The sequence below is a fragment of the Microcaecilia unicolor genome, chromosome 6 (genome assembly GCF_901765095.1).
Source record: "Microcaecilia unicolor chromosome 6, aMicUni1.1, whole genome shotgun sequence".
Lineage (NCBI taxonomy): Eukaryota > Metazoa > Chordata > Amphibia > Gymnophiona > Siphonopidae > Microcaecilia > Microcaecilia unicolor.
The window spans coordinates 40,364,814-40,383,340 of record NC_044036.1 but is presented as its reverse complement, the minus strand read 5'-3'; the positions used below and the strand labels follow the sequence as shown (position 1 = coordinate 40,383,340).

General features: G+C 43.5%; 1 protein-coding gene across 3 annotated transcripts in view; it reads right to left on the bottom strand.

Moving 5' to 3' along the window:
• Positions 1 to 8,152: 8,152 nt before the first annotated feature.
• EFCAB7 (EF-hand calcium binding domain 7) overlaps positions 8,153 to 18,527 on the bottom strand; it is an 85,240-nt gene continuing 74,865 nt past the window's right edge. For all 3 annotated transcript variants that reach the window (XM_030207006.1, XM_030207008.1, XM_030207007.1), the window contains exons 13-14: positions 13,018 to 13,125; positions 8,153 to 8,991 (exon numbers count right to left, since the gene is read on the bottom strand). In XM_030207006.1, the coding sequence (XP_030062866.1) occupies positions 8,917 to 8,991; positions 13,018 to 13,125 (183 nt within the window). In that variant the 3' untranslated portion in view covers positions 8,153 to 8,916. The remainder of the gene's footprint in view (positions 8,992 to 13,017; positions 13,126 to 18,527) is intronic.

The window sequence follows — 18,527 nt, the reverse complement described above, 5'->3', positions numbered from 1 at the left end:
CAACCCCTGGGGAACGGTAGTCAAGCACAGGTGAAGACCAGTTGCTCTGTCCTGCTTATCCCCTGCTTGCCTACTGCTTTAATTCCAGTCCTGTGGTTCCAGTTTGGTTGTTTCAGCTTTGCCTGTCTACAGCTTCTCCTGCCTTGCTTGTTTACCTAGTCCTGGTTGGGGGGTCTTGCCTACTGCTGCCGCTTGGTGGCAGCAGTCCAAGGGCTCACGTGGTTCCAGTGTCCGACAGCCTGAGACCCTAACACTAATTAAGACGATAACCCAACTCCATTGAGGTAACCTTGTCAAAAGATATATATATAGTCTGCTGAAATTGCCACAACATAATCCCTTCACCTCATTGGGTATTTCTCTGAACATGTTGTAAAACAACTGGACTCAGTATGTCATTCTATACAAATAAATGCAAGATCTTGAAAACCATTGTTGTTATCTGATCACATGGTATGCAAATTCCACTCGGTCTACAGACTGCCAGTAGTGAAGCTTAATTGTTCCCCAACGGAGGACCACATTTTGTTTCTTTCTTCTTCAGGAGGAACAAGTAAAACCTTTGTAAAACAGAACCACACTAATAATGCATCCAATATAGTTACCTATGCACATATCATCATAATACTAACTCAATGTAAACCTTACAAAAATCAACCTTATGGCTGCTTACCGGAGGGACTACATCCACACCATGCCCATGGAAACTGCAAACCTCAAGCAAGAATGCCCTTAAGATCTACTTCTGGGTTTACATAGAAACTCAGTGAATTACTACACATGAAATCAAGATCAAAATGATCGAGCTACCATTCTACTTCTAAGTTTAACCCTCCGGGGACCACGGTGTTCCAATAAAAAATAAACCTTTGCTCTTTAACCAGCAGTATGTCAGTAACCGCCCCCTCTATGCAAAAAAACCTGTAAGAGCGCTGTAAATCATAGGTCATTCACAGAATGACCCTCGGTCACCCAGTGAGCCACCAAAGCGGCTTCCATCTTCAGGTTTTTAATGTTACTGATATGTTCCGCCATTCTCTGCTTCAGTTTCATCTTTGTTTATCCAATGTAATAAAGGTGACAAGTGGAACTTTGGAAGGCTAAGTGCTTTGAAAATATGCCTCAAGGACACACAATGCAATACATGACCTGATGGCTATCACATGTAGTCTTACATTTAAAATAGAATTTTTTAGTGGTCCCTGGAATAGGTAAACTCTCAGTAGTCAATGAAAATTTACAATAAACACATTTACCTCAAGGGGAATGCCCTCCTGCGGACTGAATAAGAGGGTTAATCTGTCAAGTGGTGCTTAGATGGCAAATCTGGCTGCATCAACTAAGACCACTGCTGGACTGGATTGTACAGTCTGAGTTCTGCATAAGGGAATCTGGTTTAGGATGGGCTACAGAGAGCTTCGATGGAAACTCCAGTGGTTGTGAATGTGAAGACGTGGCCGGGCAGACACAAGATGAATTTGGATAGGCTGGAGTGGGCTTTGACGGCAACTCCAGTAGTTGGAACATAAGGACAGAGCTGGGCAGACTTCTATGGTCTATTTCCCAGCAACACCAAAGAAAGACCATGATCAAGTATATAATATCACATTCATTGTTGATTTAAATCTTGAATTGTTAATGAATGTGACTGTTGGGCAGACTGGATGGATCATTTAGGTCTTTATCTGCCGTCACTTACTATGTTACATTTAAAATAGAATTTTTTAGTGGTCCCTGGAATGGGTAAACTCTCAGTAGTCAATGAAAATCTACAATAAACACATTTACCTCAAGGGGAATGCCCTCCTGCGGACTGAATAAGAGAGTTAATCTGTCTTGGAGTCAACATAAGTATCCCCCCCCCCCCCCCCACACCTTTTACAAAGCTGCATGGCAATGCTGACACAGCCCATTCACTCTGACTGATAAGAAACCGAAGGGCCAAATAAGAGGTACACTCATCCCCTAGAAATGTGTCCAGAGTGATTGCTATTTAGTAATTTTCTGCCAGCCCAAGTACCTCGGCCTATAGAATAGGGGCTCGTTCTACTCTTTACATAATAGGAACATCTCCTACTGTTAGCCTACACACTGAAGTTTGACCCCTGCAGCCCTAACAACCTAGGACAGTGATGGCGAACCTATGCACACGTGCCAGAGAGGGCATGCAGAGCCCTCTCTGTTGGCACGTGTGCCGTCGCCAGGGCCACCGAAAGGGGAGGCAGGGGGGGACAAAATTCCCCGGGCCTGGGCCTCCAAGGGGAGCCTGGCCCTGCAGTCCCCTCGCAAAAGCCGGTTATTCTTCAGGGCGAGCCGGCTCTCCTCCCTCCCCTGAGCTACAGGGTCCTTCCGAGTACCTGAAGGCATTCTTCGGGGCAGGCAGGAAAGATCCCCAGTCTTGCCTGTCCGCTGCTGGCGCTGACCCTCCCCTGCTGCCGGATCGCTTTTTTAAAATGGCCACCGAGACTTTCAGCGCTTGCGAGACTTCTGCTGAAGTCTTGGAGGCCGCCCTTGTAAGTCTCGGCAGCCATTTTGAAGAGTGATGCAGCAGCGCCGGCAGTGGGCAGGCAAGACTGGGGATCTTTCCTGCCTGCCCCGAACACTGGACAACCTGGGTGGCTGGAGGGGGGGCAGGGGGGAGAGAGGAGAATCGCTGGGTATGGGTGACTGGAGAGGGGGGCAGGGGAGAGAGGAGAATCGATGGGTATGGGTGGCTGGAGAGGGGGCAGGGGAGTGAGAATCGCTGGGCATGGGTGGCTGGAGAGGGGGGTAGGGGACAGGAGAATCACTGGGTATATGTGACTGGAGGGGGGCAGGGGAGAGGAGAATCGCTGGGCATGGGTGGCTGGAGGGGGGCAGGGGGAGAGGAGGGTTGCTGAACATGGGTGGATGGAGGGGAGGGCAGGGCTGCTGGACATGGGTGGATGGAGGGAAGGGCACGGGGAGAGGAGGGTTGCTGGACATGGATGGAGGGGAGGGAAGAGTGAGGAAGGAGATGAGATGAGGGAAAAGGAAGAGAGGAGAAAAACTGCACATGGATGAAGAAAATAGGCAGAAGCTGGATCCACTGGACAGTCAAGAGACCCAGCTTTTACTTACGGATGTAGGGCAAGAAATGAAGAAGAAAAGCGGAAAGTAAAGAAATAAACGGAAAGGAAGCCCTGGAAACGGAGTTAAGAGGACAGATAGCAGCAGAATCAGATACTGGGCCAGCATGATCAGAACAAAGCCACCAGACAACAACGGTAGAAAAAATAATTTTATTTTCATTATAGTGTTTGGAATATGTCCACTTTGAGAATCAGGTGCTCAACATTAAAAGTTTATATTTATTTACTTATTTATGGCATTTTATCCCACATTAAACATGAATTAGATTGGAACCTGGGATCATTTAATTTGCAACAGCAAAAATCACATTAATTATTCAAAAGCATGCCAAATGCTTTTAAAGTTCTGTAATTCAGGTTAAATTGCCCTGTTGGCACTTTGCGATAAATAATTAGATTTTGGGTTGCTGTTTGGGCACTCGGTCTCTGAAAGGTTCGCCATCACTGACCTAGGAGCATCAATTAAAATCTTATCCCCCCCACTTTAGCCCCTCACTGGCTTGGGGTTTCCTCTGCCTCACTGCGACGTTAGCCACAACCGGAAAGATTATCAGCAACATACACTAAATGGAAACAAGACTGACCCACCCAGGGATGGACGGGATGCATGGCTAACCACTGCAACCTGCTCCTGCTTCTCCCCACAAACACAGCTCCATGCTACAAATGCACTGTTTGTGACCAGCCCACGCGGGATTCAAAAAGTCCCAATTCACCAGTCGAATGTTTGCTCTGCCCACTGCATCCAGGCCTCTACCTTCTCTAGCATCCCAGGCACCCTCTCACGGGAACTAGTGTGGGGACGGTGCACCCCTGGACCTGTTGGCTCAGTTACTTCTGCTACTACTACTACTTAACATTTCTAAAGCGCTACTAGGGTTACGCAGCGCTGTACAGTTTAACAAAGAAGGCCAGTCCCTGCTCAAAGGAGCTTACAATCTAAAGGACGAAATGTCAAGTTGGGGCTGTCAGGCTTTTCCCAACTTCTGATTGGGAAAAGCCTGACAGCCTCTCTTCTTTCACTTGAAGCCCCTGAAGAACACGTCCTCCCTACCTGTTAGGTTGCACAATAAAAATGTACCAACATTTCAAGATATTAATAATTATAGCTGTCATACCAATCCACCTCACACTTTCAAAGGTTTGTTAAATTCAACAGTTTTCAATATGGCAAAGTATACATCGTTCAGTAATAATTATCCTCCCATGTAGCAAAGTGTACCTTGTGTAATAAGAAATTATCTAAGTACTGGCAGCAGCCAGCCCTATAAATGTTATTGCACAGCTGACATTTACATGCCTAGTATACTATTACAGCAGAAAAAGATAGACAGTGCAAAGGTCACTGGTAAAAATAGCTTTCGTGCACTGCTTGCTGCCCTCTTAAACAAGTTCAAATAAATCAAACATTTCTTCATAACTCTAAACTGAAGCAGAAAGTTGAGCCCAGTTCATATGAAGTTTTCTCTCACATGCTAAATAACTTTCTTACTGTACAGTATAATATATTGTGAAGGTTCTTCATGAGTCAGTCAGGTTGCAGGTAAAATTGTAATGCTGTCCTTTACCTTTTTACTTCCCATGGGGGTCCATTTATCAAGCTGCGCTAAAAAGTGGCCGGTGCTGGCGTCAGTGTGTGGGTTTTCTGCGCACTGCAGCCATTTTTTAGCATGGCAGTAAAATGTCCGCCTCGCCATATTTTTTGGTAATGGCCATACACTAATTTCCCCATTAGCGTGTGGCCATTACCGCAGGAGCCCTTACCGCCACCTATTTAGGAGGTGGTAAGGGCTCCTGTTCTACTTCTGTGCTAATCAGGTAGCATGAGGTAATGTGCCTGCGCTATTCGATTAGCGCAGGCATGCCTACTCTCTGCCCATGGGCATGCCTCCCACACTGGAAAATATTTTTTATTTTCCAGTGTGGGATTAACACGTGCTGAGCGGTAATCTCGTAAGGCTGCCGTAGGAAGTCTCGGTGGTCATTTTGAAGAAGCAGCAGCACCAGCCCAGAGCAGCGGCAGAAGCAGGAAAGAGTGGGGTTCTTTCCTTCTCCAAAGAGGTACTCCCAGTGCAGCTCCTCCTCCTACCATAATGGACTTGTGTGTGCAGGTGCGGGGGGGATCTGGAAAAAATGGAGTGTGACTGTGTGCAAGGGGGACTGGACAAATGGAATTTGGATGGAGTGTGAGGGGCTCAAAAAGGTGAATGGCGCATGAGTGCAGGGGGAGGTCTAGAAAAAAGATGGATGCTATGGGCGCAGGGAGGGGGATGGTATCTGTGTACAGGGAACGGGGGAGCGGTAATATTGTTTAAATTATGACAAATAAAATTGCAGAATTTGCACAGAATTTTGAATTTTTTTGCAGAATTATGGCAGGAGTAATAGGGAGAGGAATGTACCAGTGATTTCACAGTGAGAATACTGAAAGGTAACTTTAAAACCATACAAGAACGTAAGACCTTTGAAGTCAGAATGATTGAATATTTTAACACCCAACAGAAAGGACTTAACAAGGACCTGGGGTTCCTAGCCCATTATAAACCATAAAGCTGTATGTCTCTGTTGATCACCCCACCCCTCACCTATCCACATCCATCCTGTTAGAATATCAATGATATGCTTTGATGTCCCCATGCATACTTCCTACCCACCCCCCTCCTCCCACCCTGTCAGACTATCATAGTAATGCTTGAATTTTTCACTTATATACACTGTCAGCTAGCACATTTGCTTATTTCCGATCTGACGAAGAAGGGCAACCTTCGAAAGCTAATCAGGAAATGTATTAAGTTATGTCCAATAAAAAAGGTATCATCTTATTTTCTTTTCCATGTTTTATTTTGTTTGATTTCTATTGATAACCTTAAGAGACTAACACGGCTACCACACTCCTCTCCATAAACTTATATAAATGCATAAATGTTCATAAATAGATTCCATTAATTTTACAATAAGTCTGCTTCTCAACAGCAAAAATTTCCATAGTTTTCTTCTATTTTGGTAAAATCCTTATTTTAAGTCCAATAAGGTGTCTTCTGTCTTCTTTAACAAAGAACTATTTGATCCCATTCTTCCCAATAAAATGATTTTCTAAATCAAAGCTATAATTCACATTTTCATCACAATGCGGCATTTATAGAAGGTCCTAGCTTGTATGTTACGCTACACTGGCCAAGACGACTTCAATATAGAGTTTGATGACACCACCTAATGAGCTGCCTAGTATAAATTATCGGAAAAAGTCAAAAATTTCAAGACTTCTTCTTCAATAATCACCCAATTTGATAAAAGATCAGACAAGTTAGCACTTAAAAGAGCAACTGTTATATGCATACATTGTATACGGTCAACTGAGAAGCCTAATAACAACATTCTTGTTAGTCAGTTTGTGAGGCACTGCAATAATTATTTTTGAACAACAGATTCAAGTTTTGCAGTTTTCTATCAAATGTTTAAAAAAAAAAATTTAAATTCACAATATTACAAGCATACAACCTGAAACTTAGGAGGCACTAAGGGCTCCTGCATTAAGTCCTGAATAGCACTTTCATACCCATTCTCCGCCTCTGACACCCCCCCCCTCCAAAAAAGAAAAAAAAATACCTCATGGTTAGCATGTGCAAATGGCAAAACAAAGACAAATCGCTTCATTGGATCCTGCATTAGGCCATTTTTCCTGTGCTAAGCATACATGAACAGTAAAACAGCCCTACTGAGTATAAACTACAACCCCTCCCCCCAAAAAACAAAACCAAAACAACAAAAAAAAAAAACACCAAATCAATCATGAAGTTTCTCAAACAGATAATGCAAATATGCTTTGTGGAGCATGACACACAGAATACAAATGCAGCAGATTATGGGTACAGAGATGGCATCTGCTGCTTATGCAAACTATTTTTAAATGCTGCTTGTAGATTATTTTCATGAATTCCATAGTATTCTTTAATTAGGACTACAGTAGGCACTATTCAAATTTTAAAAATAAATCACATGTTCATTAACTTCCAAGTATGCAATGCAGAGCAAAAGAGTTGAGAACTTAAGGTGCAGTAAGTGCAAAGCCTGTGTGGTAAATGGGGGTATGTGCCCAGCATCTGCCCTGGCACTTATCGTACAGGGCAGACACTTATCACATGGGTCTCTGCACTATCTGCTGGGGCATGTAACACAAGCCCCGGTAGAATTCACAAAACATATGCTGCCAAGGAGGCACAACACACCCAAACCAAACCCTCCAGACAGCATCCTCCTGACAAATGACCCTACCTCCCAATCCAGCCCACCTCCCCAACACCATACTCCAACTCTCTTCCCCATCCCTGAAATTCACCTGAAGCCACTCTCATCCTGGTAGTTTAATTGGCCAGGGTAAGAGTGCCCCCCCCCCCCCCTCTGCCTTCCACCCTGGAGCTTCTATGGGCTCAAAAGGGCACCTATAACCCCTAGTGGTAGTCTGCTTATATGACAGGATGACCGCTAGTGGTAATACTGCAAGACTACTGCTAGGGGTGACAGATACTATTATGAACCTGGTGCAGTGCTGGGACAGGAGCAGAGGAGAACACCTCCCACCCTGGTCCACCAGACTACCAGGAAGCCCCCCCCCCAGGGAGTCCTGGTGTTAGAGGAGGTGGAATGGGGAGGTGTCCCTGTCAGGAGAGTCTGGATCGGGTGCTCTGGATCGGGGGGGGGGGGGGGGGAATAGGACGGGTGCTTCATTTGGTGAAACCTCTACTACTGGACTCAGTGGCGTAGGAAGGGGGGGGCGGTCCGCCCCGGGTGCATGCCGCTGGGGGGGTGTCGGCTCTGCTGGTTCACTGCTCTCTCTTCCCTGGAACAGGTTACTTCCTGTTCCGGGGCAGAGACAGCAAGGAACCAGCGGAGCCGATGCATCTCCCAGTGATGACGTGCACTCGGGGCGGAGCGCCACTAGTAAGAATGCGCTCCGAGGGGGGGGGGGGTGTACCGTGCTGCACCCGGGGAGGGGGGGGGGGGGTGCGCAGCGGCGACACGCCCCGGGTGTCAGCCGCCCTCGCTACGCCACTGACTGGACTTCTAGTTGGGAGGCTGCACTTAACACCACCTCTTTGAGGTGATATTAAGTGCAGAAACACTATTGGCATTTGCAACAGCTAGTGTGCAGGACCATCACATGCTTTGTCTATGCTAGCGATACCAATTCTTTGCCCATGACATGCCCCTACCTGCTCTAAGCAGCTAGTGTGGGGTATTTACCGTGCTGGTTGGGTTTAGCATGTGGGTATGTGCTAACAACCTCTGAACGCTAACACCTGTGCTAGCTGCTTACTGCAGCTTAATAAATATCTCCTTTAGTATGTAAGGTATTTTTCACAGAACTGTAAATACAATACAAATGGCTGAGGGTACAACACCCTCTGGTAAAGCTTTACCACAGCAGCTAATTTCCTTCTCTATACATTGTTCAGGGCTTACAGCCTTATATTTAGAGGGCTTTATTAAACAGTAAGAAACAATGAAATGTTAAAAAAATATTGTAGTTTTTAAAATTACAAATGTATAATAAAAGATTACAAATGCCATTTTATGCTATTGAATCTAGTCGAAGTTTTTAGAAAATCTCTTCCTTGTATATTACTTTGCTTAAATTGCAAGTTCCAAACACTTTTATGAAAGTAGTTTGAAATTCAGAGACTTTTAGCTATATTTTGTAGCTGCACAACAATATTAAGTAGTTTACAAAGTCAAATAATAAAATACAATTTGAATCATCTTTGGAGTTTCAGCAGATAGAAAAAATATTAACTTGTTTCAGTAAAAGTTAAGCTATAATATTTTGCACACAGTTATAGATCCATTCTTGGTGCTCATTTAAAGGCATCACATGTTGACAAACCTGGAGATAAAAAATGAAAATGATATGAGCTGTGAACCTTTATATTTTATTAATTAAAATTACACTTTGCTTTCTAAATATCAACCATGTTATTGGTACTGTATGGTATAAAAAAGCAAAGTGACAGCCATGCAAATCTGTCTCATGCATGTTCATTAGGAATATCCTGAAAACCCGACTGGTTGGCGGTCCCCTAGGACAGGTTTGAAAACCACTGCTTTCGAGTACATCTTACTGTACTGTTTTGCAAGCCTTGTGATAACATTTTAAATCAGGTCACCAAAAGTAGCATACAACGAATTGCCTATCTGTGGGTACAACATACAGCACTAGACAGCTTTCAGAAGTAGATAAAACTTTTGAACTGAAAGTTATTGTGTTCCATTTCTGCAGATCAAGCTTAAAGTTACGGTGCTGTGGTTGCTTTGACACAGCTGGACCCAGTAAAATTCATTTGCATTTTGCTCATGCCTTTTCATTGGCAGCTTAAGGCACATTACATTCCGGTATACAAGTCTTTTCCTGTCTCTAGAGGGTTTACAACTAAAGCTTCTATTTACAAAACTCTGTTATATGTATGCATATTAACTGCAAAAGTTAACCTGTAGTAGCTGCAAAACCTCCATGGTAGTGGTTGGGGCAATCCCATCACTTGGGGACTTGGGGGAAGGCAGTCTTGGCACTAACATGGGAGAATGGTAGTTGGCACATGCTAATGGTGTGACCTGGGTGGATCTATGATTTACTTCTTTATTTATTATTAGAATGTATTTACTGTTTTTTCGAAAACAATTCACCCAAGGCGGTGTAGAACAAGAATAAGTTGAACATAAGCAACAGACAATTAAAGCAGTAAAAATATTCAAGTATATAGTGTGATATAGTATGGTGTTTACAACATCCACAATACACATGAAAACATTTGAATAGACAGCACAGGGTGTAAGCAAAGGTGGAATAAATAGATAAATAAGGTAGGGTAACAGAGGTTAGAAAATAAAAGGACAAATTTTAAAAAAGATGCAAGTGAAATCAGAAAGGTGCATGAATATAATCTCAGCTAGGCTAGGAGTGGATAAATAAGTCCTGCTACAGTATGTGCAGTTGGTGTTAGTTCTTGTGTGTGTGCGACCAGCAAGTTAATTGCTTCTTCCATTAAAGGCCTGGGTGAAGAGCCAGGCTTTCACTGCTTCCTGAAGTAGAGATAGTCTTGCGTTGAGGGAAGCCTTCCAGGGAGTGAATTCCAGAGTGTGGACGATCTGGAGAAGGCTCGCAGGACTCTTCTTATTCATCAGTTGGAGCTCTACTTATTAATATGCGTAAAGGACTAGATTCTATATATGGCACCTGAAAAATCTGTGTGGAAAAAATACACCTAGGCATATTCTATAAAGTACGCCTAAATCTAGGTGTACCTTCATAGAATAAGCCTAAATTTCCACACGGATTATAGAATACGCTGAGTGCCCGTCTATGCAATAAATTTAGTTGCAGGCTGTTACAAACTGGGTGTAAAATCCCGATACCTAAATTAGGCGCGGACAAGGTATATACTATAACAACGTGCATAGATTTGTGAAACCCCCATGACCCGCCCATTCCACGCCCTCTGTTCAACTATGCGAGTTAGAATTTATGTGCATCACGTTACAGAATACGCTTAGAGAGTTCTGTATGAAAATTCTAATTAATGCCAATTAGTGCCAATAATAGCTTGTTAATTGGCTTTTATCAGTGCTGATTGCCTTGTTAACTAAATAACTTGCACGCACAAATCCAGAATACGACTGGATTTGAGCGTGCAGCTTAAGTCGAGCTATATAAAATCTGGGGGTAACTGGTTAACACTAATTAATACAATTTAACATATGGTAAATAATGGGGCCTATGTAAGAACTGTGGGAGTAATTCTACAATCTAGGCACCCACATTCACTTGCCCCTTGTTTGCACCAATGTCCACAATACTAGCTCTTACATGTGTAAATGTTCACTTGTGAAAGTGCCAGCAGGGCAACAAAGAACTATTCTGTAACAGAGTGCCTAAGTTACAAAGCATGTAAATGCAAGGGGGGGGGGGGGGGGGGGGGGAATACATGGGTAGGACATGGGTTGGTTCACTAAGTTATGTGTGTGTCTACCACATTTAGGGCCTCTTTTACAAAGCTGTACTATTGATTCTCGGTGTGGCAAATGAAAGAAAGCCCATTCAATTCCTATGGGCTTCCTCTCATTGGCGGAACAGGAATCGCTAGCGCAGCTTTGTAAAAAAAAGCCCTTAGGCAGGCACTATGGCTGGTGAAACTGCAGGTGCCTAAATGCTAAACACTGAGACCAGGTTACACTAGAATTCAAAGAAGAGTGACCCAAATGATAAAGGAAATGGAACTCCTCTCATATGAGTATCAATAGAAATCAAACAAAATAAAACATGGAAAAGAAAATAAGATGATACCTTTTTTATTGGACATAACTTAATACATTTCTTGATTAGCTTTCGAAGGTTCCCCTTCTTCGTCAGATCGGCAACCTTCGAAAGCTAATCAAGAAATGTATTAAGTTATGTCCAATAAAAAAGGTATCATCTTATTTTCTTTTCCATGTTTTATTTTGTTTGATTTCTATTGATAACCTTAAGAGTGGACTAACACGGCTACCTCACTCCTCTCATATGAGGAAAGGCTAAAGAGGTTAGGGCTCTTCAGCTTGGAAATCAGAAGGCTGAGGGGGGATATGAATGAGGTCTATAAAATCCTGAGTGGTGTAGAACGGGTAAAAGTGAATCAATTTTTCACTCTTTCAAAAAGTACGAAGACCAGAAGTTACATGGTAATACTTTTAAAACAAATAGGAGGAAATATTTTCCCACTCAAAGAATAGTTAAGCTCTGGAACTCATTGCCGGAGGATGTAGTAACAGTGGTTAGTGTATCTGGGTTTAAAAAAAGGTTTGGACAAGTTCCTGGAGGAAAAGTCCATAGTCCGCTATTGAGATGGACATGGGGGAAGCCACTGCTTGCCCTGGGATCGGTAGCATGGAATGTTGCTACTACTGGGTTTCTGCCAGGTACTTGTGACCTGGCTTGGCCATTATTGGAAGCAGGATACTGGGCTGTATTATTTATTTATTTAGCACATTTGATACACTGCTATGGCCCATATATGAAGCGGTTAACAATGGATAAAAGCAATAACTCAAAAGAAAGGAGAAATAGAGAAGACTTACGGGACTCAGTCAGAGAGTCAGGATGAGAGGAAAGAAATAAAGAATAGATGGGTTTTCAGGGCTCATTTAAAAGTATTATTCTGACCCATTATGGCTATTCTTGTTTTATAACAGAACCTGGCAGTCCAGGTGCACTTATAGAATAGGCTCCTACCACACATCTCCAGGGTGGCTACACAGAGGCACCTACTTCTTGCCAACAGCTGGTGTAAATGCAAGTGCCCAGCTGATGGGAATGCAACTGACCTGCCTATGCCCCTCCAATGGCCACGCCCCCTTTTGAGTGGCATGCTATGAAATTTAGGCACACATTTTACAGAACAGGATATAGGACTGATCTATGCATAACTCCTAATTATTGCCAATTAAGTGCTAATTAATGCCAATAATTGATGGTTGGGCATCTAATTGACAAGCTAGTTTACGCACGGATCTGGAATCCACACCCAAATTTGGGCGCCCTATATAGAATCTGGGGGAACGTGCTTAACTTTAATTAATGTGTGCATGAATATGCATTAAAGAACAGTAGTAACAGACCCCTAAATTTGATATTTTTCAAATCATGTATCATGATCTTTATCATGTATGTTATGAAAGCTATAAATACAATTTCCACGAGTAAGGCAAAGCTATTAAAAATAGCCCTCTTTAACAGTGAATTACTTCCTGCAGGGTCCTGAATTATGGGGAGAAAATGTAACGAAGACTGCTTATCCTTCCATGATTTTGGCTACAAAAATGTGAGGACTTTTGTTTTTGACTGTAAGTATGAAAATTAGAAGATAAAAAACGTCATTACCGTCTGGGATTTTGGTGGCACTTCCACTGCAAATGTGTTGAGTCCCCTGTTACTAACACAGTTTTTACTTTGCTCATTGTTGACATGAATAATCACCTTATTTGTAGACTAAAAGAAAACAAAGAAATATCAGCAAGTACTATGTATAATTACTAGTTTTTTTAAAACAAATTATGTTAAAGATTTGAAATTCTGCTTTACACTCAAGAAACATTAAAACTAACATTATATTGGTGTAGAAACTTCAACATTCTCTTCAAACAATGAATGGACTGAGCAAGAAATAATTTGGCAGAAATACAAAACAACTTTATAGTCTCACTTGCATTAAGAAACACAAATGGGAGTCTAACCCAGTAGCAATGGTGAGTAGTGTTGCACGGGTGACTAAGAGATGTTGGGGTACTGTAGAGACAGTACTCACAAACACCGGGAAGGAATCCCAACCATCACTCAACAGGCATATCTACTGTTGATTCAAGAGTGCACTTTTACTTTGATCCAAGCATAGCATTGTTCCTGCAATGCCTGAGAGAGATGGGAGAAGGAATTATGGGAAAATTCTACAGTCTGTTTGTTTGGCAATTTCTTGAAAATCATTTTATGTTTGTTCTCTGGGCAACTAAGTCACCATCGGGTTCATTTTTGAAAGAGAAGGATGTTCATCTTTCGACATAAATCGGAAGATGGACGTCCTTCTCCCAGAGAAGTCCAAATCGGTATAATCGAAACCCGATTTTGGACGTCTCCAACTGCAGTCCGTCGCAAGGACATCCAAATTTCAAGGGGGCATGTCGGAGGCGTAGTGAAGGCGGGACTTGGGCGTGCCTAATAATTGGACGTCTTTGACCCATAATCGAAAAAAGCAAGGACGTCCCTGACGAACACATGGACATTTTCACCCGGACGTGTTTTTTTAACGAATAAGGCACAAAAAGTTGCCCGAAATGACCAGATGACCACCGGTGAGAATCGAGGATGATCTCCCGTTACGCCCCCAGTGGTCACTAACCCCCTCCCACCCTCAAAAAACATCTTTGCCTCAGATGTCATACTCAGGTCCGTGACAACGCATGAAGGTCCCAGGAGCAGTTTTAGTGGGTACTGCAGTGCACTTCAGACAGGCGGACCCAGGCTCATACCCCCCCCTACCTGTTACATTTGTGGAGGAAACAGCGAGCTCTCCAAAACCCACCACACCCATATATAGGTGCCCCCTTCACCTGTAAGGGCTATGGTAGTGGTGTACAGTTGTGGGTAGTGGGTTTTGGGGGGCTCAGCACACAAGGTAAGGGAGCTATGTTCCTGGGAGCATTTTATGAAGTCCACTGCAGAGCCCCCTAGGGTGCTCAGTTGGTATCCTAGCATGTCAAATGCTGGCTCCTCTCACGTCCAAATGGCTTGCATTTTGGATGTTTTTGACATGGACGTCTTTGGTTTCGAAAATCGCTGAAAGATAGAAACGTCCAAATCTAGGGATGTCCAAATTTAAGGATTTGGACGTCTCTGATGGTATTTTCGAAATGAAAGATGGACGTCCATATTTTTTCGAAAATACAGGTTTCCCCGCTGCTGGATTTGGACGTTTTGCAAAGACATCCAAATCACAACTTGGATGTTTCTTTCGAAAATGCCCCTCCATAGGACTTATACTGGACCATATTGTGCATTTTATTGTAGTTTTTATTTGCACCAACCAACAATTATACTTAATTGGGGCCAGGGGACAATTTCCATGCTGTACTCCACCTCCCTTTTTCACTTTTCCATACTTGCACTAGATGTTTCGTGAAGGGATTGGATATTGAAATTATTTTCATTTCTTCTTCTGGAAACCAGGGCAGATAATGCAATGGGCAATTCTCAAAAGGACTGGTTCTATCTGCACTGTTGGTTATGCTCTCACAACCTGCCAGTATAAGATATGCTTAAGTTAGTGGCCAAATAAAACAACCTGCAGTTATGTAAACCCCCCGCCCCTCCACCACCTCCTTCCCAGCTCCTATATAGTATGGCCTCAGCCACCCTAGGGGGTTTCCTACCCCATATAAACTGAGAAACCTTCTTATGCTGTTTAGATAGTGCTCTTTCTGAGACCTTAATGGGCAGTACCTGGAAGGGATACAACAGCATTGGTAGAATATTCATTTTCAGCTCAGCTATTCTCCTTCACCAGAACAAGTAGCTCTTGTGTCATTTGTGCATATCCTCCAATGCTGTAAAATAACTTGTTGAAGTTAAGCTTGTAGAGCTTACCCAAATTCTTTGTGATCTGCACACGTAAATACCAAGTAGACACTTGGGCCCACCTGAAAGGGACATACTTCTTTAAATTATTCACCTCATCTTAACCCATTTTTACATTTAGGGGTAACTGAAGTGGTCAGTTCCCAAACCTGTTAAATACATTTTTTTCAAATATGAGTTCATATTGGAAACAGACTATCTTTAGAGATAGCTATAGGATGTGTGAAATTTGCACTAAACGTTATTTATTTCTAAAGTATATGGTATCCTGTGAAAACAAATTTTCTTTTGTTGGCTTGAATTCTTGAAAAAACTTGCATTTATTACACACATAAATGTTTAGTATACCAGCAGTGGCAAGAGAAGGCACAGTATTAGCCTACACTCAATTTGTCTCACATTGATTTTTTGCAGTGGGCATCCTGTCTGATTATGGTATTCCTTTCATTTTGACTTTAATAATGTAGATTATAAACTGGTTTGATGTGCTTTACAAAAGGCGGTATGGTAAATGCCTAATATATAGACATAGTAACATAGAAAAATGATGGCAGATAAAGACCTGTACGGTCGATATAATAAATATAAGTACATAAGTATTGCCATACTGGGACAGACCGAAGGTACATCAAGCTCAGCATCCTGTTTCTAACAGTGGCCAATCCAGGTCACAAGTACATGGCAAGATCCCAAAACAGTACAATACATTTTATACTGCTTATCGTAGAAATAAGCAGTGGAGTTTCCCAAGTATATCTTAATAATGGCTTATGGACTTTTCTTTTAGGAAGATATCCAAATCTTTTTTAAACCCAGCTAAGCTAGCTGCTTTTACTACATTCTCTGGCAACTAATTCTAGAGTTTAATTACACGTCGAGTGAAGAAATATTTTCTCTGATTCGTTTCAAATTTACTACTTTGTGGCTTCATTGTGTGTCCCCTAGTCCTAGTATATTTGGAAAGAGTAAACAATCGATTCACCCACGTCTACCTGTTCCATTCCAGTCATTATTTTATAGACCTCTATCATATCTCCCCTCAGCTGTCTCTTCTCCAAGCTGAGGAGACCTAGCCGCTTCAGCCTTTCCTCACAGGGAAGTCGTCCTATCCCTTTTATCATCTTCGTTGGCCTTCTCTGTACCTTTTCCACCATATCTTTTTTGAGATGCGGTGAGACAGTGGTGTGCTGGAGCCGGCCCGGCAGGGCGAGCCGGCTCTCCTCCTCCCCCCCCCCCCCCCCCCCCCCCCCCCCGGAGCTTCAGGGTCTCAGGCTCCAGCATATACCTGAAGGCAGCCACCCTGGTGGTGCAGTGGATTCTTCGGGGCAGGAAAGATCCCCAGTCTTTCCTGCCTGCTGCTGGCGCTGACCCTCCCGCTGTTAGATCGCTCTTTAAAAATGGCTGCCGAGACTTCCGCTGAAGTCTTGGAGGCTGCCCTTCTAAGTCTCGGCAGTCATTCTGAAGAACAATGTGGCAGTGGGAGAGTCAGTGCTGGCAGCAGGCAGGAAAGACTGGGGATCTTTCCTGCCCCGAAGAATCCACTAGACCACCAGGGTGGCTGCCTTGAGGTATGTGCTGGGACCCTGTGGCTCGGGGGAGCAAGTCTGGAATAGGTCGGGTGGGTGAGGTGAGGTGGGGTAGGGACCAGACCGTGGGGAAGATACTGTTACAAAAAAAAGTTGTATTTTCAAACATGCCAGCTTGTGCATAGGATGTACACAGAGGAAGTATAACGAAGGAATAATTTTTCACAGAGGGAGCGGGGAGGACACCTGGGTGAGGTGAGGTGGGGACCGTAGGGAGGATACTATATAAAAAGTTGTATTTTCAAACATGCTACCCCATCACCAATTTGATCCACCTTATCACTACAATATAATTTGTACCCTGGTATGACAGTGTCCCACTGGTTCTCCTCCTTCCACCGAGTCTCCGAGATGCCTATTATATCTAATTTTTCATTTAGTGCAATATATTCTAACTCTCCCATCTTATTTCTTAGGCTCCTGGCATTCGCATATAGACATTTCAAACTATGTTTGTAGTTCCTATTTACATCATGCTCAGTACTTGACTGTATTAAATTGCAATCTTTTGTCTGTTTTTTATTTTTATTGAAGGACTACTATGGTCTCTTTTGATCTACTATGGTCTCTTTTGCAACCTCACTATCAGGATACCCTATCTTCTCTGTTTTGGTGATATCTTTGAAAGATACCTTATGCCGAACCAAGGCGCTTTTGAGTGACTGTCGGCCTTCCCCCCATTTCTAGTTTAAAAGCTGCTCTATCTCCTTTTTAAATGCCGATGCCAGCAGTCTGGTCCCATCCTGGTTAAGGTGGAGCCCATCTTTTCGGAATAGGCTCTCCCTTCCTCAGAATGTTGCCCAGTTCCTAACAAATCTAGCATTCCTAACAAATCTAAAACCCTTCTCCCTGCACCATCGTCTCATCCACGCATTGAGACTCTGGAGCTCTGCCTGTCTCTTGTGCCCTGCGCGTGGAACGGGTAGCAATTCAGAAAATGCTACCCTAGAGGTTCTGGATTTGAGTTTTCTACCTAAGAGTCTAAATTTGGCTTCCAGAACCTCTCTCCCACATTTTCCTATGTCATTGGTACCCACATGTACCAAGACAGCCGACTCCTCCCCAGCACTATCTAAAATCCTATCTAGGTGACGCGTGAGGTCCACCACCTTCACACCAGGCAGGCAAGTCACCAGGCGATCCTCACGTCCATCAGCCACCAAGCTATCTATATGCCTAATGATCGAATCACCAACTACAACAGCTGTCCGAACCCTTCCCTCCCGGGCAGCACTTGGAGACATATCCTCGGTGCGAGAGGATAGTACATCCCCTGGTGGGCAGGTCCTGGCTACAGGAGTACTTCCTACTTCACCAGGGTGATGCTCTCCTTCTAGGAGACCTCCCTCCTCCAAGGTAGCACAGGGGCTACCAGACTGGAGGTGGGACTTCTCTACAACATCCCTGTAGGTCTCCTCTATGTACCTGTCTCCCTCAGCTCCACGAAGTCTGCTACTCTAGCCTCAAGAGAATGGACACTTTCTCTGAGAGCTAGGAGCTCTTTGCATCGGGCACACACATATGACATCTCACCAACTGGGAGATAATCACACATGTGACACTCAATGCAAAAGACTGGATAGCACCCCTCTCGCTGCTGGACTGCTGACTCCATCTTAGTGTTTTTGAATTTTTCAATAATTTAAAACTTGCTACAGTATTAAGGATATTAGCCTA